A 23112-nucleotide genomic window follows, 5' to 3' on the forward strand; every position below is an offset into this window, starting at 1 on the left:
TGTGCGACGTGTCTAGAAGGGCCGTTACCATATTTACTTTATTAAACAAAGACTTAAATGTTGCATCAGTCTCAAAGGTGTAAACCTAAGACAAATGTGAACTTTTTAACACAAAATCACATGACAATTACTGTATCTATAAGTAAAATGACAAAGCTGAAAAGCCTTCTCTGATTAAAATTGATTGATCTACACTAATATTAAGTTCCTTTAAAATATTTTTGAACAAAAACCTGATATTCACCACAGATTTTAACGTGCAACTCTGATTTAATTATTAAAGATTTAAAAAGTCTAATGAAAAAGTAAATCTCCAATCATTTCAAGGGTCGCTCCTATTTACATCAGTTTCTGTTATGGTGCATGAGGCAGTGCGCTTTAAATTTGCATATATATAATTTTCTCTTCATCATCAATATACTTAGAGCTGTTGTGGACACTGAGTATTAAGGAGTTAGACTTCTCATTCAAAGTGTTTCTACATTTTATGAATCCCAATGCCTCAATGAGCATTTTATTATTATTAGAACACGTTGTAGCAGCCCAGGGGCCCGTTTCAAGAAGGAGGTTTAACAAACTCTGAGTTTAAACTGAACTCTGAGTTGATTTACGCTGAGTTTGCAAATCTGGAGTTTTTGGTTTCAGAACAGCTGAAAAGAGTTGGTTTAAGCAACTCTGAGTTGTCTGACTCAGAGTTAAGCGCGTGCACCGCAACGATACAAAGCCCTGATCAATGGAGTGAAGATATTACGAGTCACCATGGCAACAGCACAACAAAAGAGGTCCGGAAATGGATATGATACGTCAAGCAAATAGCGACTACGAGTCTTTATTCCGTAGAAAAAGCAACACGGCTGCAGCGGCGAAAGAGAAAGAATTAGCTTGGAAGAAAATAGCCCCTCGAGTCAATGCGTAAGTTTACATTTTAATCATACAGTGTTCAGTGTAACTAAATACTAAATAAATTTAGTATTGTTGTTATATTTCACTCGTAAGGATTTTTAAAGTAATTGTTCACTCATCTAAGAAGTTTCTTCAGTAATTGCATAAATACCGATGTTTGTATGAATTAAAAGTGCAGTGTTATGTCTATGCATTTTTAAAATTCCTGTTGTGGTTGGAGAGCAATTATTACATTATTCTAATTAGGTTTTTAAAAGTCATCCAAAACACATGTAATAATATAAGAATTTAATTTCAATTTTTATGTAGGTGCATAGGCATAAAAAAACGTGGCTAAAAATGAAATGTAAAAACATAATTTAAACAGGTATAAGGCACAATCATGTGTGTAGACTACCTGACTTTACAACATTTGACATATTAAATAACTAAATAGCATGCAGAGTATAGCAGTGCAGCAGCATTTTCAACATGGCTGTAATGTTTTCACAAAGTTAAATCATTTGACTTCTACTCAGCCAACAGAAAGAAGGCAGAGGTTAGAACAACTGGTGGGGGACCTGCACCTCCACCACTGACTCATGCAGAGGAGATGGCCCTCAGCTTGAACACTGGAAAGCAGAGGCTGAAGGAATTCATCAGAACCAGTCACTCCCCAGGATACAAGTGCATTTGTAAAATGTAAGAGGCCTACCTATATATTTGATTTTTTACATACAGTAGGCTACTTTTGGTATATCCATTTCTTAGACTCTTGGTTGGGTTCTTTTTTGGTCTTAACAGATTCTGATGGTAATATGTGAATCTTACTGTCACAACAGAAGCCCAGGATGTTGTAAGTATACCATTAAATAAAGCTTAAATTATGATAAGCAGTATTATAAAGTGTATAAATACAGTTTATACACAGCACATGATTTCTGATGTTTGTGTTGCGTAGCCTAAAGGATCTAACTTGATCTCCAAGTATACTGACATTATGATCTCCCCTCTGCCCCAGAATGTGGAAGAACAGCAGGAGGAGGGTCCGTCACATTCTGCTGCACAGATGCACACAGTTCAGTGATGTTCAGTAAATGCCAGAGTTCAATTCTGTAAGAGTAATGAGGAATGATTTGCATTCATTCAGTTTCTTTTATTGGTGGTGGTGGTGATGGTTGATTAAGACATCACGACAAATCACATCTGACTGTCCATCCACTCTGCAGATTACCGTGATGGAAGGAGTCTCCTCAGGGTCTTGTATTTGTAGGGCAGGGTGTTGCTCCCCTCTAATAATTGCAATAATGTGGAGAACAACACATTCCACAATAATGTCACAGGCCTCTCAGATGTTACCCTGAGGTGACGTAGGCACTGAAGACGTGCTTTCAACAAGCCTATGGTCATTTCACCCGGGCTCTTGTTCTGCAGTGCCACATTAAAGCGCTGCTGGGGGCCTGCTTCAGGTTCTGGGTGAGGGGTCAGTAGTGTGGGCTGGCATGGGTGACCCCATCTCCAGCAGAAAGCCGTCAATCTCTCCAATAAGAAAGTTTACATTACTTTAGTGCTGCATATAAGTGCTCCTGTGAGTGTGAAGTGCATGCATTGAAATAAGTGTATAGGACATACATGTACTTACCACAGTGCAGCCTGTTACTTAGTCTTAGTGTTAGTGTTACTTAGATCTTGGTGGTGTAAACAATGATACATCAGTTACAGTATAGTGATGTAGTCCTTGACCATTACAAAGAGTAGTCAGTGCGCCTGTACATTTATTAGTTTATTTCAGGTCACATCAAGATGTTATTAACGGATCATCAGTTTTCAGATTAGCCTCACTGAAATGAATTAAATTCTACATACCTGCAATCCTGTGAAACTCCTCTTTAATGGCTTTAAGGAGTTTGTGTCGAGGAAAGCGCTTGAGGTCGAACGAAAACTACCGTTTGCAAAAAAAAAAAAACGTAACGCAACACAATCTGTTCGGATGTAAAAGCACGGCCACGATGGGTGACGTGTCTGATGAATGGGTGAATAAGATTATTAAAAAAAACAGTACCGCTAAAATAAATATGCACGGCCATATGACAGAAAAATAACTCGTGCCACCAAAATCCTCTCGCGGCGTAAATTCAATGCCGTGTGAATTAATACAGCGTCCTCATCTACAGGATCCTCTAGAAACGGACATTTTGGTCTCTGCGCGAAGGAAACAGGTGAAATCTATAAATGTACTGAAAGATTAAATGAGGTATTTAAGCACTGTACACTTTAAAAAGGGGCGGAGACCGAAGGAAACTCTGGGTTTCCCAAATAAAACCTGCTCCCAACCAGGTTAGGTTCACAGAGTAAGTTGCCATAGTAACTGACTCTGAGTTTCGATTACCTCGCTTCTTGAAACGGGTTTAAACTTACCCCGCTTTGCGGGTTTAAGTAGCCTCGCTTTCTGAAACCGAAAACTCTGAGTTTTCCTCATCTCGGGGTTAACAAACTCAGAGTTCCCACAAAACCTCCTTCTTGAAACGGGCCCCAGGGGGGGTATTCCCGCCTTGAGGCCCTCAGGGCACAGCGATGCATTGGGTGTGTGAAAATAAATGGGGTTTGTACTCTGCTAAGGGATCACCCAAAAAGAGACAATTGCTTCAAATGTTTCTCCAGATGCACAGAAATATCTGGGGTTGTGCACTGTATGCAACACAGATATTCCCACCTACAGATTAGCATAGGAAGCCAGAAGCCTGGCTCCGTCCCCCTCTCAGCCTGGTCGTTGCTGGAGCAGGTGCAGAGAAAACCAGAAAGTGCTAGTTGTAGTCTGTGGGCACACGGCAATCTGCCAGGGCAGTTTTACATCATCTTCAGCTGTCCTGGAGGATTGATACAAAGGAATAAATGATAGTTTATTACTTAATGCAGCATTTTTTTAAAATTAAAATGAGTAAAATACATCACTTACACTTGAATCCACAAAAAAAAAACTACTACAACATAACCCAGTTAAGAAATTATCCATGTCTGGTGTTGTAAGTCTCCTCCCAACCTCAGAGGGCGGCACTGAGCAGCTGTTTCCTTCCGGGAACATCATTAACTGGGGGACTCTTTAAGTGGCGGATGGAGACTCCTCCAGTTGTCAGTGTGTCATGGTGGACTCTCTGTTTGAATCTGGCTTCCTGTATGACAGTTGGTTTTGTTTAGTTTGGATTGTGAACTGCCCTGTTACTCCTAAATTTGGCTTCGTTTGTAGAGCGATGTAGAGCCTGACTCTAGTTTGCGAAAGCCTGGTTACTCTTAGTTATATTTTTGTCTACTCAGTGCAGCGACCTATTGCGTCCTGAATTTGTTTTGTCGTTACTTCAGTTTAGTGTTATTCCTCTGTTTAGTTTGTTTGGTCCTGCTTCGCAGTGCTCCTCAGTTTAGTTGGTGAACCTTTTGCCTACTCTGTAGTGACCCTCTGTTTTGTGTAGTGATAATAAATATCATTTCGTATCTGCCATCCTCGCCTGTGACCTTTTGTGGGTTCCGTCCTGTCTGGTCTTGGGGGTGTTTGTAACATCTGGTCTCTGGCAGCTGCATTACTGCTCAATGAAACTATGTCAATATAAACAACACAAACATTTGAACAGATGTAATAGATGTTATTTTAATAGTTGTTCAATAAGTAATAGTTGTGTCAGCGGAAAGTGTGAAAGGAATAATAGTTGCATCAGCAAACAGTGTTATGACATAGGAGTTTTGGGTAGGGTAGGGCAGCTGGAAGGGTGGCGGGATCCCTCACTAAGCAGGGCCTCCGGTAAGGCAAGGCTGCATTTAAAACTGAGCTGTAACAATAAAATAAACATATTTATCAACATAATTACTGGTAACATAAATAAGATTAAGCACATGTTGTACAAACTATCAGAAGAAAGAGCCTTGTAAGATCTGGCATAACCTCCTCTTTACAAAAAAACAAGAGAAAGCCATGATCTACATTCTAGTAAAGGATAGATAATCGTTTAGGTTCACGTTCATGTATAAATGGATGCATATTTAGTTGTGTTTTTTTCATTATTTTTTTTTTATTTGACTAAACCCCCAAAAAAGGAATAGTCTCTCTCTCTCTCTTTGTTGGTTGTAAGGTAATGATGCACCTAGAGAAAAGTATACCATACATACATACATACATACATACAGTACAATCAAGACTGAATAAGAAAAATACAGGTATAAAATGATTACATTCAAGACAGTACTTGCACAAAGGATATTGTAGTCTTATAGGAGACTAATACAGGAAATTCAATTTTATAGAAGCATTTTATAGATAGAAAACTAATCGAATAGAGAGATGAGAGTATTATGGCTAGTTTGTAGATGTGCAGATTTGTTTATTGAGTGAATTCTCATATATACTGTATTAATTAAAATGCATAACTTCCAGAGTGGGTAAAAATCATCTATTTTCTTTAAAGGCCATTTTAATTTTGGTTTGGGTCATAAGGTGCAAATATGGTTTAATAAACAGACATTGAATGATGCCATTTTGTTGCACTTCATTCCAACTCTGGGTCCCATAAGATACACAGGATTGTGCTGATATTGTTACCTGAAGTTTTACACACCTAGTGAAAGCAGTGCAACTGTTACGCTAGATTTCCTTTTTCAAAACACGATTTCCATTTGAATAGTCCTTTCCCTTTGGCAAATGACATTAAACTAAATTACAGGGAGGACAATTCCTTTCTCTTTGAAAAGATATTGACGCCTGACCAGTAACTAAATTATGTTCTCTCATATCTTGAAAACTATATTATATAATACACAATGTTTTATATTAAGATTTGCATAAAGCATTTTGTGGTTCCCATTAACGTAAGTGGTAAACATAAGCATTTGCAGTTACATAATTACATCTAAGGACAGATTTTGAGAGGATATATAAATTTGTTGCACATACTGCACTATTTGCAGACATAAGCACGCATTTAACAATTGATTTAGGAAAATAATTATTTTAAGATGCATGAGTTCCCAGAGCCATTCATTTCTTATTAGTCAGTTCTGTTGTAAAAAAAGTACTCCGAGTACATCCCAACACATCTGAAAAATAAGAACACAGACATAGTAAATACAGTCCAAAGATGAAAGACAAGCTCATTGACAATGGATCTATCTCAGTGCTCATCTGCTTAGCAGTTAAGCATAAAGCTATGAGCTGGACCTATATCTGACAGTCTTAATCCACTACACTTGACCTTAAGAAAAAACAATGAAGTTCCTAAACAAGAACTAAACGAGCATCATAAACATACACAAAACAGAAAGTAAAGTCCAAAATCTATCTATATAAAAAATCTAGAAAAGCAAAAAAAAAAAAAAAAAAAAAAAGATTCAGTCTACAACATGGGCACATTAAGTATTGGTCTACACAGAGGCTAGAATTACTGATATATAAGTATTTAATATGGCTGCTAAAAGCTTAATAGCTAAGTTAATGTCCACTAGCGTGTGGCAGCATTTCCAGGGAAGACAATAAATTGGCAGCTCACCTGCAACTTTTCCTCATTACAACTGCTGATCACTTGTAAACTCAAGGTAGGGCCCAAGATAGAAGCATGCAATTGGAATGATTCTGACAACTTCCAACACTGAAAACTGTCTCATGACCTCTGAGTAGACCATTACCTGGCAATAAAATCTCAAAAGACCGATAGGAAGCTAATTTAAATGCCTTGTCCTCATTAACTTAAAAAAGATCTTGGTGTGTTAACCTTGATAAATCAGAAAATTGTATTCTTATACTATTTATCCAGATTTCTCATTTTATGAGACATATCCAGTAACAAACTGGATCTTTTCCACTGGTGCTTGTGGATGGCTTTAGCCTGGTCCTGAGGACATTGAAGGAACAATATGCACACGTAACTATCTAACAACACTTTAACCAGTTGAGACAAGGCATTTTATTACCGTTCCAAAGTAAGAGCACACACACAGGCTTCTACTAGAAAATTAGTGCACTGTTTACTTAATCAAAAAATCCTATTAATGAATCAAGTTGCACACAAGGAATGAACTTCTCTACATGCTACACAAACTGCAGTAAGATCAAGTTTTGACAAAAAAACGAGACGATGACTTTAAAACTGATGGCATTGAGCAAGCCGTTGGTTGAGGGCATTGCAATGGTGTCTTGGAAAGAGTGGGTTAAGGCTAACATTATTTACTTTCACTAATTCTCCTTTAGACAAAAAAATATTTTCAAGATGTTAATCTACTAAAAAACCTGGAAGAAAGACTCTCAGCTATTGTCATCATCTACAGATGCAAAGGTATGCACAGGTGTGCTGTTACACATACAATGTAGCATGGCTATTTATAGCTACCACATTTTGTTTTACAATAGCATCATCTCAACATACATATGAAATACCCAAACAAGGTTTTTTATATAGTTTGAGTACATCAGATTAGTGTACCAGAGAAAAACACTAAGCAAGTAGTTTGGTAATGGAGGTCTTTATATCATAATTATTTACCCTGGTTAAAGACATTTTGGGTTGAAGCTGGAAGGGCCTTGAGCTTTAGAGATAGAGGTATTCTACCAGAGGTGAAGGAAAACGTTTCAGTTGGTGTATACTGTATGCGAGGTAAAAAGGTGATAAAAAAATCTGTGCGTTATTAAAAAAGCAAGAACAAATTTTTTTACTACCTAAAATGCTGAATTTAAATTGCCATACTTGACCTTAAAATGGTCTATATTTGACAAAACAGTGTTGCAATAAATCCATGACAATCATTTCTATAGGGAAACCCATGCACAGGGTACAGCATGATTATTCAACAGGCTCTAACAGCACATCTAGAGCAGCAGGAGGTTAGGAGTTCAGAAAGGCATCCTGCCACAAACAAAAGGAAGGCTTTGAGGGAAAAACTGAGATAGTGAGAAGCAGGGAGAAAAGAGAAAACGTTTTCTTTCTCCCCACTATCAAACTGCATTTAAGCAAATATATCACTAAAGGGAAGGTGGACTATCTCCAGAGCTCCAGAGCTTAATGATCAGGCCCCCTTCAGCACAGGGTTATCACTCGGGAAAGGAGCTCCTGCCAATGTCTGTCTGGTGCTCAGTAGCAGCCTTGTAGCAGCAGCAGTAGAAGAGGTTTACTGATCAGTGCAGGATATGAGGACTGGAGTCTGGGCAAGCGCTTTCTTTTGACTCTCAGTCAAAGCTCCTGGGCTCCTGAAATAAGACAACATTCACAATTTTGCAAACAGGTAGCGTCTTCTGCAAACAAATTGTTTTTAAAGGTACTGAGTGCTATTGTTTGAGACAGGTTAAAACAAGGTGTTTCCTTTTAGGTGAATTAATGATGCTACACCATTAATGTATTATCCTAAAACTCACTGGGGCATCACACATATGTTCTAGGACAGAGAGACAAAGAATGAGTGATTATTCATCTAAATGCATACTGCATGAGGCTCAAAGTAATTATATTCAAGTTTTGCACAATTTCCAGATTTGGGAAAGACAGATATATTTGTTTTTCTACAAATATATTTTAATATACCGTATTCTTCGGACTCTAAGGCACACTTGAAATCGACAGTGCATCTTATGATCTTATGATAATGATGCATTACTTTTGGTTGTGCTTACTGACCTCAAACCAATTTTGTGTGGTACACGACACTCAAACTGTCAAAATGTGTTAGTACAAGTTTGGTAAACTAGGAAGTTGTACTGCTTGATGAATTGTCGGAGCATTATGTCTTCCGTAGACAGGACCCTCGTAGAGTAATACAATACGTAAAGGTTTCCAGCCAGTGTCATCATCAAGGCTAACCCAAAGGGCTGGATGGATGAGGAGAATATGAATGAGTGGCTCAGAGAAGTTAACGTGAAAGGACTGGCTTTTTCCACAAATCTCCATCCCCACTGATCTGCAACTTAATGTGGCCCATTTTACCGATACTGTCAAATCCCAAGTGAAGCAAACTAATTTGGAGCTTGCCATCATTCTGGTGGATTAACCAAAGAACTCCAAATGCTAGATATTGGTTTCAACGAGTCATTCAAGGTTAAATTGCGAGCTGCATCACCAATCACCAAGACAGAGAGGCAATGCTAAGCGAGTTACGCCACTATCTTTCACTGGATTGTGGATGCCTGGGCTAAGGTATCAGTCTCAAATGTCATCCGAGCTTTCACAGAGGCTGGAATCATCACTGAACAGTTAAGTAACAGTATCAAGACTGACTATGATAATGAGGAGAGCGATCCAGGCATGCTTGATGCCAAAATCAACCAACTGGTAAACTCCGACACTGAAGATGATGAATTTGATGGATTTGTGGAAGAGCAATGAACTGAAAAAGCAAGTATATAGCTTTGACAATAACTCTCACCATACAACAAAATACAATGAGTTGAATAAAGTTTGACTTATCTGTTTTGTTTCACTTAACTTGCCTTATAATCCAGTGCACCTTATGTATGAAACTAGACTCATTCATTTGTATTGCGCCTTATATTCCGGTGCGACTTATGGTCCGAAAATACGGTAATTATCTTTGTGAAGCTGCTGAAACAGTCAGGATAGTGAAAACTATACAAATCTATTTTAGAATAATAAATACTTAAAAAATTCTAGTGTAACAACATTTAATTTAGGTAATTTAATCAAAAGAGAAGTGACAGTCCCTTACTTGGCTCAGTCTAGACACACACTTAACCCCTCTGAGTTATACTTCACCATAACCATTGATTTAAATAACATCATATCTTGTATTCATAATTATATTTATTGAGATGAATAGTGACAGCTGATAGGTCATTGGTCTACCTGTGACTGTTTTCCATGGCAGCTACTTCAGCAAGAGCTGCCAGGCTAAAGAAAGCAGGTAGCTCTTGGGATATAGTGCTCCTTGCTGCCCCCTCTGATGTAGCATTATTGAAGCACCCTTTTTCATTGCATAAATTCAATTGGGATAATGGCTTCTTATCCTGTTCCTGGTTCAGGTCCCTAGTTTTGTCCTCTGAAAAACAAAGCGAAATGCAACATCATTACAAGTGTTGTAGTCAGAGCAAGCAGGCCCATAACTAAATGTGCTGACACAAAAATGTTTGTAAATACTGTGTTTTATAAATACATAATGAATGTACGATGGTCAGGAATTACTTAACTTGTAGTACTACTACTACTACTACTACTACTACTATTACGTGTAGGTCCATTAATAGTTCAGTTTTTTTAAGCTCTAGCAAGTGAGCTGTAGTTATTTAATATAGAAGGAAAGAAAATACGAAACAAAAACATCACTGAATAAGTCTTTTTTTCCCACACAAAACATATATTTGTATAAGTAGTACACAAAGTCAACACTCATTTAAATTTAAGTACGTTAGCCCAACAATACTAGTGTAGAGTCGGGGCCAAAAGTTTTGAGAATGACAAAAATATTAGTTTTCACAAAGTTTGCTGCTAATCTGCTTTTAGATGTTTGTTTCAGTTGTTTCTGTGATGTACTGAAATATAATTACACTTCATATGTTTCAAAGGCTTTTATCAACAATTACATGACATTTATGCAAAGAGTCAGTATTTGCAGTGTTGGCCCTTCTTTTTCAGGACCTCTGCAATTCGACTGGGCTTGCTCTCAATCAACATCTGCCAAATTCTGACTGATACTGTAGCAACCCATTCTTTGATAATCACTTCTTGGAGTTTTTGTTCATCCACCCGCCTCTTGAGGATTGACCACAAGTTCTCAATGGGATTAAGATCTGGGGAGTTTCAGTTATCACTTTTGCCTTATGGCACGGAGCTCCATCGTGCTGAAAAATGCATTGTTCTTCACCGAACTGTTGAGTTGTTGGAAGAAGTTGCTGTTGGAGGATGTTTTGGTACCATTCTTTATTCACGGCTGTGTTTTGGGCAAAATTGTGAGTGAGCCCACTCCCTTGGATAAGAAGCTACTCCACACATGAATGGTCTCAGGACGCTTTACTGTTGGCATGACACAGGACTGATGGTAGCGCTCACCTTTTCTTCTCCGGGCAAGCCTCTTTTCAGATGCCCCAAACAATCAAAAATAGGCTTCATCGGAGAATATGACTTTGCCCCAGTTCTCAGTGATCCATTCACCATACTTTTCGCAGAAGATCAATCTATCCCTGATGTTTTGAGAGAAGTGGCTTCTTTGCTGCCCTTCTTAACACCAGGCCATCTTCCAACAGTCTTCGCCTCACTCTGCATGCAGATGCGCTCACACCTGCTTGCTGCCATTCCTGAGCAATCTCTGCACTGGTGGCACCCCGATTCCGCTGCTGAATCCTCTTCAGGAGACGATCCTGGTGCTTGCTGGATTTTCTTGGACGCCCTGAAGCCTTCCTAACAAGAAGTGAACCTCTTGCCTTGAAGTTCTTGATGATCCTATAAATTGTTGATTTAGGTACAATCTTAATTGTTCTTAGTTGCGTTTCTTTGCAAATCACCATGGTTAACAATGGGAGGACAATGATTTCAAGCATCACCCTCCTTTTAACATGTCAAGTCTGCCATTCTAACCTAATCAGCCTGACATAAGGATCTCCAGTCTTGTGCTTAACATTCTCACCTGAGTTAACATAATGATTACTGAAATTATCTCAGCAGGTCTTTTAATGGCTTTAATGAAAGTCAGTGGAAATTTGTTTTCGGAATAAAGTTAATTTTCATGGCAAAGAAGGACTATGCAAATTTATTTGATCACTCTTCATAACATTATGGAGTGTATGCAAATTGCTATTATAAAAACTTAAAGCAACTTTATGCATTAAGGCATGTAGACATGGTCCGAGCATCTCTGAATGCACAACATATCGAACAGTAAGGCAGATGTGCTACAGCAGCAGAAGACCACACCAGGTGCCACTCCTGTCACCTAAGAACGGGAAACTGAGGCTGCAATTCATACAGGCTCACTGAGATTGGACAATAGAAGATTTGAAAAATGCCGCCTAGTCTGATGAGTCTCAATTTCTGCTGCAACATTCGGATGGTAGGGTCAGACTTTGGCGTCAACAACATGAAAGCATGGATCCACCCTGCCTTGTGTCAACAGATCAGGCTGGTGGTGGTGATGTACAGAGGCAGCCGGTAAAAGTGTCTACCCCCACCGTGTTTGGGTTTCAAATCTGCCGCGTCAGTGCCGGGTTTGTACTGCGGGAGGAGTGTGTTACGTCCTTCTGGCCTGTAGGTGGCGATTGACTCCCACTTTTGGTCCTAAAACATCGTAGTTGCTTACGTCATATAGCCTCTTGTAGAACACCTAATGATCAGGTCTTGGGTGGCCTAGTGGTTAACGTGCATGGCCACAGCGTTTTTTTATTGTCCGGGGTTCGAGTCTGAGTGGAAGCAGTTTTTTTATTTTAATTATTGGAAAAACAGCGTCTCATCATCATCATGTGATCACGAGATGACAACGTTGTATTACTTAGTGCATGTATCGCCAAGACCATGAACCGCTGGTCGCGTTATAGTATGAAGTTATGAACGTAAGTAAATTATGGCAAATTATGGCAGTTTAAAACCGAAAATAAGAAGCTGAACGGTGCGCCCTCCCGCGTGCAGCGTTCGATTTATGGCAGACAAGCTACTGTAACCCTGATTTCTCGCTGTTGGTACGGGCAATTTTCTTTACGTGGAATGCTTCTTTAATGCACCACACGGCAAGACAGTACGGCACATGTACACTTTTTTCTTTACGCCGCTCTTATCCAACGCACGTCATCTTTTTCCTGTCCCCCGTCAACAAGGACAGGTAGGAACTAATGTTGATGACAAATAAAATCACAGTAGCTGAAATGTCACGTTTCCCAAACATAAAATAATAAAAAAAAGGAATACTAACTAAGGTTACACTACTACAATTTAAAAAAGTGAATAAGGATGATCTAGACCAGAGGTCGGCCACCGGTAACACCCACGTTTTAAATAAAAAAAAAAAACACTGGGAGCCGCGGAGGGCGGCAATATTATATTATTTGAGAACATTCAACATTTGTTTTTTAATCCAAAGAAGACATAAAAGTCGGGGCTCAGAGATCTAACCGATGATAAAACATTGTCAAGGCATCGACAAGGACAGCTAACTCGCTTTTCCCTGCTTCAAACAGCTGCTGTGACTGAGAGCAACCCGTGCGGCATCACCGGGCAATCTGTAAACGTATTAATTTTTTTTGTAAATAAAAATAATGTTTGCCCTGTTCAAACCTGCATGGGGAATAAAAAAAGATTCTGATTCTGAAAGCGGCTGAACAACTTCGTAGGAACACATTTCATATGGTACAGGTGAAAGGGAGACTAACAACACAACGCAGCCGAGGCTGTGGCAGCAGAGAAACGCAGATCTTTGTCCTGCGTGTTGATGAGCGTTTCCCCTTCCCCCAGTGTCACCGCTCTGGGACGTGGATGGCCACACCCACTTTCATTCACCAGACGGACATGAAAGAGGGAATAACGAAATAAACAGCTGGTTAACTTCGTAGGAACATGGCTGTAGCTCTGCAATGACTAAATGTGGTACAGGTGAAAGGAGTAATAACGAAATAAACAGCTGGTTAACTTCGTAGGAACACCTTGTAGTAGGAACTGGTATATTTAGAAAACCCAGTAGTCCTAGTGTTAAGCTGTGTGAACTGGGGAGGAGACGGCAGCAGCGACTGAAGAGCGACTGAATAGAATTGATGTCTTCCCCGCTGACAGGCGCATTCATTTGATAATGCACGTACCTTGGCTGACAGTTCAGTTGAAAACCACACTGAATCTTTATTAAACCGTCCCTGAATAACATCTATGAACTGCAGTTTCTTCCTTGATTATCCATGATTATTATGAAAGAAGCGCAAATCTTCGTCAGTCCAAATTGTGCAATTAATACTGTTTACAATAAAGGTAATAAATAATAATAATAGTATTTTCATTTTAAAATGCACTGCATATTTTAGACGAATGTCGAAGTGCTACAAATAACTTAGATCAAAAAGCTACGATAAATACATGTGTTTATTTTTGCAGAGTAAACGTATGTAGAACAAACTACTTGCTGCATTAATGAGTCCTAGACCTGCAGCTGATCGCGCTGCCCGATGCTCCCAGTCTCTCACAGAGCTTTGTCCCGGAGCTGAGGTATTTCTCACCTGCTGATCGAGTAGTAGCAACACATTAGCATGTCTATGCGGCTCTACGAAGGAGGGGGGAGGGGTGTGTAGATTTCCTTTGCGACTGTGAGCAAACATGAGACAAGCAAAAGCTTGGTCGAACTCAGATCCAAGTCATCTGAGTACGAAACACATCACATATCATTCGATCTCGTGTTTCATTGGAGCGGCAGTCTGGAGCTCTCTGCTACGACTGCTGCCCCGCGACCCATCCACGGATGAGCTTCGATTAAAAATTAAAAGCAGATGTTTTTTGTTTTTCGTTTTTCTCTAAACGAAAAAACAGCTTTAAATTCAAGTCCGTGTGTTTTTGTTAAAAATATTTTTGTTCGGTTTATTGGTTTGTAATGCGGTGCTTTTATTCAGGATAGATGGACGGATGTGAAATCAAAGTTTTGAAACATACACGGGCGAATAAGTCACATCAGCCACTCATTCAGTTACAATGACACGCACAGTCAAAACAAATTCTCGCTACATTTAGTGTGCCACTCCCCCGTTCCTCTCGTAGCTTGCATTTGCACATCCATACATTTGTGTATTGGTCACTCTCTGTCTGGACACATGACTCCGAAACACGTCACGTGTTTGTGTAAGAGATTGATGTCTCCACCAAATTATAAGCAGAGGTAACGAGAGAACGACTTTTTGTGTTTTCCGTTTGCCTCTAAACAATAAAAACATATTACCTCCAATTCCGTGTCTTTTTGTAAAAAACAAATAGTTTTGCCTGTTTTATTGGTTTGTAAGGCGGTGCTTTGAATAAAATCAGTTTGCAGCTCAACGAAAGAGAAACAAAAACGCAGGTGAAAGTGGCTGGATGGACGGATGGGAAATGAAAATGTTGAAACGTACACGGGTCGAATAAGTGATCTCAGCCTCAGTTACAATGACACGCACAGTCAAAACAAGTCAAACTGCAGTTCTGCAGACACAGAGTAGACACGTAGGAACAAACATGTTGCTGTAATGCGTCGCTGTAGATCTGCTGATTTCTGGCGTCCTGTCAAAATTACGATCGACAACTGCTGTAAAACAAATTCCTATGATTATTACGGTTATTTACGTAAAATCTACGACTATTGGAAAACATTCATTAACAAGTCGTGGAAGTTTAAAACCTAAATAAGCGGCTGTAGTCGCAGATGGACTGCGCTATACGTCTTTACTTGCGCATTCAAATTATATTAATTAAACTGCGACGCATAATCATGGTATTATGTGAAGTCAATGTGTTGTATCGGATGTTAGAGCGGTGGGTGTGTACATATTTTTAAGAGATGCCTTCTATTTAAAGACACGAATAAGCTGAGGAGAATAAAAACAAGAATGTGTTGCTGCTGTGGCGCTGCCTGTTTTAAACCACACAGAACAATTATAACTTCGCAGTGAACAGAAAACAGCTAAGCCATCAACAAGTTGGTGCCCTTCACACTCCCCATGTTTTAGCACACAACAGATACTTAATAGTAAAAACTTAATAGTAAAATAGGTCTGGTGTAATATATGTGTGTTACAGGTAGAAATGAACAGTCGGACCTCAGTTACGCTGTAGTGCTTTGGAGGCTTCTAATCAATGCTGCGCCACCTGGTGGTTAAAACAAGACTAGCGTCCTGATTTTTTCCAGCCGGCTGCAGGATTAAAAATCTTTAGTCAGCGACGCACTCGCTGCACCGTGGCGACGCGGCGGTACTGCAGTAAAAACCCTAGTCACTTTGAACCGCTGCCACTGTAATGGTGTAGGGGATATTTTCTTGGCACACTTTGGGCCCATTAGTACCAATTGGGCATTGTGTCAACACCACAGCCTACTTGAGTATTGTTGCTAACCATGTCCGTCCCTTTATGAACACAGTGTACCAATCTTCTGATGGCGGCTTCCAGCAGGATAATGCCATAATGCGCAAATCATCCGAGACTGGTTTCTTGAACATGACAATGAGTTCACTGTACTCAAATGGCCTCTGCATTTACCAGATATCAATATAATAGAGCACCTTTGGAATGTGGTGGAAAGGGGGAATCGCATCATGGATGTTAAGCAGACAAATCTGCAGAAACTGCATCATGCTATGATGTCAATATGGACCAAAATTCCAGTACCTTGTTGAATCTATGCCATAAAGGATTAAGGCAGTTTTGAAGGCAAATGGGGGTTCAACTTGGTACTAGTAAGGTGTACCTAATAAAGCCTCCCGTGATTGTATAATTTCTGTGTACTGTATAGTCTGTAACTGGGGAAATGTACTGAGGAGTCTGGGTCATGATGCATGTGGGTATAACAACTGAAGGGCATAACTTGGTGGATAATACATAGCTGAATAAAATCACAAACGCAACCTCAAGGCACACCACCAAAGAAAAATGTCACAAATGTATATATTTTTTATCTTACATTGTCAGACTAAGAGCTGTGTCTGTTTAGTAACGAAACACATCAGATGAATTACTTTATCTTTTTTTTCAGGATATTTAATTATCACTATTACCCTTGTCTCAAAATAAAGGCACACTTCAGTCAATTGATTGCTAAAATCACTGATTTATTAAAATATACTTCTAACAATGATTTTAAAGCATCAGCAATGTCAGAGAGTTCTTTTTCCTATCAGCATATCTTCGGGGCTTTGTATAGTTTTAGTGTTAGGATCAACTTCGCTTCCATTTATTTGTTGACTTCATTGACACCGCCCGATTTAATGGATCATGGACTACGTCACCAACAGACCAGAGTACTTCCGCCTGCAGAACTGTGTCTGACACGGTGGTCTGTAGCACAGGTGCTCCACAGTGGTCAGTCCTGTCTCTCTTCCTCTTCACCCTGTATACCTCCGTCTTTAGGTTTAACTCAGAGTCCTGCCTCCAGTAGTTCTTGGATAACTCTGCAGTTGTAGGATGTATACAGGGTGGTCACGTTACAGAGTACCAGGGAGTGGTGGAGAGTTTTACTGACTTATGTGGACTAAACCATCTACAACTCAACATCAGTAAAACAAAGAACCTCGTGATGGACTTCTGAGTCCTGTTACCCTCCTCACTAAAAAAGGGGAGGAGGACCGGAAATGACATAAGCTTCTCTTAAAGGTTTATATGACGATTAATCATCTTTTATTTAAATTGGAACAAAAACTGTAATTTTCTATAATGTTAATACCCTTCAATAATCGATAGAAAAGCCTTTGCTGGCTATTACAGCATCCACATGCTTTCTAACTCTTTCAGGTTAGAGGGTCTTAAATAAAAGATAATAATTTTTTTCACATGAAAATCATATTTGTATTTTTTCAGAGAAGCATGTGTCATTTCTGGTCAACAAATTGATTGGTTGAATAAAAGTAACTTAGTAACAAGAATTTGCCAGGGGTAAGTATATTTTTGGGCTTCGATTATAACCACCTGGTAAAATTAACGGAAGAGCAAATATTGGTCATCAAGTTCTTAGTGGAACAGAGAGCAGTTTATAGTTACCAAATCACCATTTTTTAAATTTTTTAATGAACTATTTTTATTCAACTATTTTTCATCTTTCTTGAAATTCTGTATATATACACTACGTTGTTTCTATGCAGTCTATTTTGTATTGTGTTGGTCGTTTTATTTATTTCTGTGATGTCTGTCAGTATTCAGCTATACTTAGTATCACTTTTCAACATTTAAATGTTTCAGCAATTCTTGAGAAATGGGTTCAGTATTACAGCATTGACAGTGCATTTTTTTCAGTAAGTGTTTTATCTACGGTAGTTAAATATCATTTACTTACCCACAGCTGGAGATACACCGCCATCTGCTGTGCGTACCAAGTGTGTAATCTTGGTTTTCCTAGCCTTTCTTTTCTGGCTACCAACTAGCATTTCCATACTAGCGGTGCCCTGGACATCTGGGCACATTATGGCAATGGGGGCCAATGATTTGGCCTTAGAGGGTGAATCCAGCAATGTGAAATCACTCTGTACCAATGCTGAAGAAAAAACATTCATCCAGTCAGCAAAGACAGTGCTACAAAGTACTGTACCCTTTGTGAAAGTTAATTTTACAGTTTAATTTTCACTTCAAAACAGTACAGCACTGAAACTGCTGTACCATACTATTGCATTGGGAACATTTTTGTCTTTTTGTCAAGTACTCTATTATTTCTGCATAAATAAGATTCTACAGTAGGTTCACCTGTGTCCACTGCACCTGGTTTCTCCTTTTTGTGTTTGTGCTTCCTAACAATCTTGTGGAATGACATCTTTTTCTGAGAGGGAGATAGTCCTGATTCAGAACAAAACAAAGGTAAACAAGAGCATATAAATGTTATGGCATATGAATGTTTTAATTCTGACTCTAAACACATGTAGATTGGGCCATGTATGAAATGCGCAGTCAAAAAAACATCATTATGTTTATTCTGTGGAAAAACATTGATGGTGTTATTATGATACCTTTTGCAACTTTACAGGTTTCTTCTTGGACAGTGGAACTGTTGAGCGTCTTTTTCTTTGTCACGGCAGTTCCCTTCTTATCAAATGTCATTGGGCTATACTGTGGAAGGCTGTTAAATTTCTTTTCAAACTCTTCTTCCAGTTTTCCAAGGCTGAAAATTCAGAATTTAAACTTTACAACTGAGCATATATATATGTAATAGAAAAACTATTAATATTACACTATTGCTTCCCAAGTTACTACATAAACACTAAAATGAATAGACAGCTTGTTCAATTATGTGGCTGGTGTATAAGCAATAACATCTAATTCATGCTTAAAGGAATACTTCACCAATTTTCAATGGGGTTGACCAAAAACATGTTGAGTAGTATTTAAGAAAAAAGGGACACTCATATTCCTCCATAAATTCCATGCAGAGAAATTATCATTTATTCCTCTGCATAAAGTCGCCAGGGTAGCTGCCTTGGCGACTTTTCATGTGTTCACGGACTACAACTAGTGCTTCCTGGTTTTCTCTTTCCAAGAAACAGTCCAGCTGAGAGAGGCGCGGAGCCACCATTTTTTTATCCTTGCATACATCAACAGCACTAATATTCAATGGCCGAAGGTCCTGCTCTGGATTATTTAGAAGACAGTGAGTTTTTTAGTGTGCTAGCACAGTCTGATAATCAGGGTTACTTGTATGCGCCAGAGTACAGTGCAAACGAGTTACAGACGAAGTGGAAGAAGCTGTCCCAGCCGAAAGGCACCTGCAATGAGCTGATAGCATGGAGATCTGACACTGGGGGAAAAGGACAGTGGGGCAGTGTGTAGTAGACAGCTTGTGGTCTGCACTGCTGATGGAAACAACTAAATACCCCTGTGCTGAATTTCACTGCTGCTGGCTGCTTTGCGAATTCTACTGCTGACAACGGATTATCAGTTTTGGGGCTACATGTGGACAGAGGGGCATTGGAAACTAGCTTCAGGATACCAAGAGGAAACTTAAAGATACAGCCAGGACAAAACAGTCAAATGAGCACTGAGCAAATAATATATTCAACCTTTTTTGTTAAGGTTGTGCTGTGACATTTGAGTAAAGTTATGAGCTGATGCAAGTTGTGTTTTGGACTGTCAGGAGTATCATTAGCTGGTAGGCAGTATCAGCTTTACCGCTGCCAGTTTCTCTTGGATGAAGTTGTGGAGTCTTCTACGATCTACGATAATCAGTTTTTCGCTACATGTAAAAAAAGCAGCACTCAAAACTAGCTTCAGGATGCCGAGAAGAAACCAGAAAAAAGAGCAGGGACAGAATGGAGGGAGCACGGAGTAAGTACTATATTCAACCTTTTTTTGTTTTAACTTGCTGTGAAACCTAATTAAAGTTACAAGCTGATGCCTTGTGTGCTTTGGACTGTCGAGTTCAGAGTTAGATATGTTGCTAAAGTTAGCTTGGCTGGCAGCGACTCTAATACTAAAAAAAAAATTAATTTTATTCTTTTGTAGGCAATATCGGCCAGCCGTGTATCAGAGAGACTCTTGGACAACTTTGTTTTTGCAGCCACTAACAACAGAGAAAAGACAAGGATTGCTTTGATTCAAAATAAAAAGCTCCTCAACGACATAGAAATTATGTCTTTATTGAAATACACTTTTAAAATATAACCTTTTGTTTAAAATGTAACGCAATGTCCCAACATTTGTCTGTAAACCGGAGGAGTAACGCCCTGCAGTCGGTGATTCATGTAGATCCAATCACTGCAGCTTAGGAGATTTGTCAGGGTGCAGTGCATTCAGTATATTGTAGGAAATTACAATTTTCAGCCACAACATATAATGCTGCCGCCAATAATATTGCTTTTCCCTGTTTTCTATGGACATAGACCATCAATGTTAAATGTTTTTGCACATTTTGCCTAATGAAATGTCCAATTTTTATAACACAACTTGCTTTTCAGATGTGAAGTATCCCTTTAAGGAGGCTTTTACTGTGGGGCTAAATCAGGGCCTTAAGTTCTGAAAATGAAAAAACGATTTGAAACTGAAAGCTTGGGTTGAAACTAAAATAATTCAAATATAAACTATTATTATTAGATTAAGATTGTATTTTTTCAAGTTACAAATCTCTTTTCAGGTTCAGACCTTTGGCACTTCTTGGTGGGAATGGGGGTGGGGTGGTGAACTAACATGGAGGACCTATCAACATAGTTGCCTGTACTGTGGGACCTAAGACAATTATGATTGCAAAATTTTAAACAACCACTAAACTTGTTTGCTTCAAACAAAATGGGCATCAAAGACAAGGAAATACTACTAGTATTTTTAAAACTCACATCACTAAAATGGTAATAATACATAGTGGTTTATGGTAATATTGTTTTGAACGTGGTACGTTTGAGTTTTTATAGTAATGTGAGTTTAAAAGATGCACAAAAAGGAACCATTTCGTTAAAAGCAAACCTTTTAGGTAGTTTAACATTTTGCAATATTTCTGCCAGTTCCCGCAATCCCTTAAAGCAACATGTCCATAAAATGTTTTGATAAGGTCCTCCATTTTAGTTATAGCCTCAAAAGCCAAGAAAGTCAAATGTCTGATACCCCCAAAAAATCTGAAATTGTAACTTGAAAAAAAAAATTGAAACTCAAAAACATAAAATCTGAAATTGAAAATAATACACTTTATATTTGAATTGAAAAAATGTTTATACATTTTATTATTTTTATTATTATTTTATTATTTTAAGTATTTCAATTTTTACTTTGAAATTGTTTTATTTCATTTTCGAAACTTAAAAAATTGGCCTGATACTACATAGTCTACCATTATCAATGCAGGGAAGTAATGAAGGATGTCTTTTTATATGCAACACACCATGGTAAAAAATACAAATTAGGTTTGTTTACCCCTGTAGAGATTCATCTTTGGACTTGGACTTTTTCAGTTTCTTGAAATTATTAGGTCCCATTTGAGGAAGTGTCCAGCTGTCATCGCTCCAGTTGGCATCATGCACATGATCAGAAGCACGGAGAGCCCCTCTTTTACCTGGAAATGTAAAAAGATCACGATCAACTTCATACGATATTTAGAATATACCATGATCATTTCTATTAAAATGAATACCTCTGTCAATATTGGCTCTCAGTGAAGTTAGCATTCCCTCAGAAACAAGTGTTTTATACAAGGCTCCTTTACAGGTTCTTTCTGATTTCCTGAAGCCACGGTTTTCTTCATTGGATTCAAAGTTCACTTCACTCTGCCTCTCTTCTTCCTTCTCTTCCTCTTTGGGCTTAGCAGAAGAGTGAGTGCAGTGGAAGTGATGAGGTTTAGCCATGCTGCCCTGGAGGTCTCCACTTGCTTCATCTGTTTCGGTTGTGGGGCTAACAGTAGTCACATCTTCCTTCATTTCCACTACAGGGGAAGTGTCCTGTCTGCTGTCGCTATCCATTGTCTTTTTTTGTCTGATAAATGAGATTGCTTTTGACTTACTCTTCTCTTTGGGTAAACTAAAATGTCCTTCAATGGGATTGCTCTGGATGGTTTTCTTGACCTTTTCACTGGAGTCACTGAAGGCTCCTTTGGCCACTGCCACAATTGTACTGAAAACACTGTCTATATGTGATTCTGCATCATTACACTTTTTAATAATCTTCTTTGTGGAGCATAGAAGATCACTATTATCACTTATCTTTGCTGCCTCTTTCTTCTTGCTCTTCTTTTTGACACAAGTATTTTGGCTACCAAGTTGTGAGAGAATGGCGTCAGTGGAGGTAGAAGTGACTGAGGATGGTAAAGGGGCTGAAGTGTGAAGGGTGGAAGCACAGTATTCCGTGTCTGATTTTTCCTCCTTAACCTCTTCCACAACTACAGTTTGCTGCAGAGAAACTGTAGATAAGCTGTCCTCTTGAGGAAGTATAACCGTGTCATTTTTTCCAGCTTCAGATGCCAAGCACATCTGATGAAACACAAAAAAAACAATATTTTATTTCATGACCAATTCGTGATCCTTAAAATACACCCCTTTTATTCTTTATAGTTTAGTTTGAAAACCATTTGTAGATTAATACAGTATGTGAATATTTCAGAATACTAACTTTTCATTGTCATAGGTTTCATAGTAATATACAGCCGCATTGTGTTAATAAAATGCACGCTGTATGAACACATCAAACACGTTACCTCAGCCAATTGGAATAAAGTCGACTGTCTGCATGGTTTCCCTTCATATGTGGCAGACTGTGACTGCAGACATACAGGAACATTTTTAGTTAGCTGCTGTGGTTTTTACATAGACATATTGCTTACACAGGGCATTTTACTGAAAATACTAATATTGTTTAAAAATAGTCACCATGAAAAAAACATACCTTATTTGGAAATTTTTAATACAGGTTCATAGTCTGTATTAGTCTGACTTGCTTACCTCCGCACAGCATAGCAGTCCATGCACAGAATACAACACACACTCACCAAGTACTTTATTGTGTATGTATGTACAATAAAAAGCAGTCAACTAAAGTAGCTAAAGAGGAGACCAAAACATAGATTGACCTCTAGTACAGTGTTCCCTAGCCACGTTGAGATATCACCAGATGTTCCCTGGAAAATTATCCAACTTCACCTGATTGCCTATCTAAGTAA

General features: G+C 38.8%; 1 protein-coding gene and 1 long non-coding RNA gene across 15 annotated transcripts in view; one reads left to right on the forward strand and one right to left on the reverse strand.

Moving 5' to 3' along the window:
* Positions 1 to 569: 569 nt before the first annotated feature.
* LOC129605110 (uncharacterized) lies at positions 570 to 2042 on the forward strand. The gene is made up of 3 exons (XR_008696636.1): positions 570 to 1584; positions 1687 to 1738; positions 1904 to 2042. It is a non-coding gene; the product is annotated as an uncharacterized LOC129605110 (long non-coding RNA).
* A 2460-nt stretch (positions 2043 to 4502) lies between these two features.
* LOC114868954 (HMG box transcription factor BBX) overlaps positions 4503 to 23112 on the reverse strand; it is a 35755-nt gene continuing 17145 nt past the window's right edge. For 10 of the 14 annotated variants that reach the window (XM_029172643.3, XM_029172639.3, XM_029172636.3 and 7 more), the window contains 8 exons: positions 22651 to 22713; positions 21595 to 22426; positions 21378 to 21516; positions 18491 to 18642; positions 18231 to 18320; positions 17827 to 18024; positions 9708 to 9900; positions 4503 to 8101 (listed from right to left, as the gene is read on the reverse strand). In XM_029172643.3, the coding sequence (XP_029028476.1) occupies positions 8023 to 8101; positions 9708 to 9900; positions 17827 to 18024; positions 18231 to 18320; positions 18491 to 18642; positions 21378 to 21516; positions 21595 to 22426; positions 22651 to 22713 (1746 nt within the window). In that variant the 3' untranslated portion in view covers positions 4503 to 8022. Of the gene's footprint in view, positions 8102 to 9707; positions 9901 to 16588; positions 16949 to 17826; positions 18025 to 18230; positions 18321 to 18490; positions 18643 to 21377; positions 21517 to 21594; positions 22427 to 22650; positions 22714 to 23112 lie in introns of those variants that run through there. The other 4 variants (XM_029172649.3, XM_029172648.3, XM_029172640.3 and 1 more) reach the window with 3 other exon arrangements.

The sequence above is a fragment of the Betta splendens genome, chromosome 14 (genome assembly GCF_900634795.4).
Source record: "Betta splendens chromosome 14, fBetSpl5.4, whole genome shotgun sequence".
Lineage (NCBI taxonomy): Eukaryota > Metazoa > Chordata > Actinopteri > Anabantiformes > Osphronemidae > Betta > Betta splendens.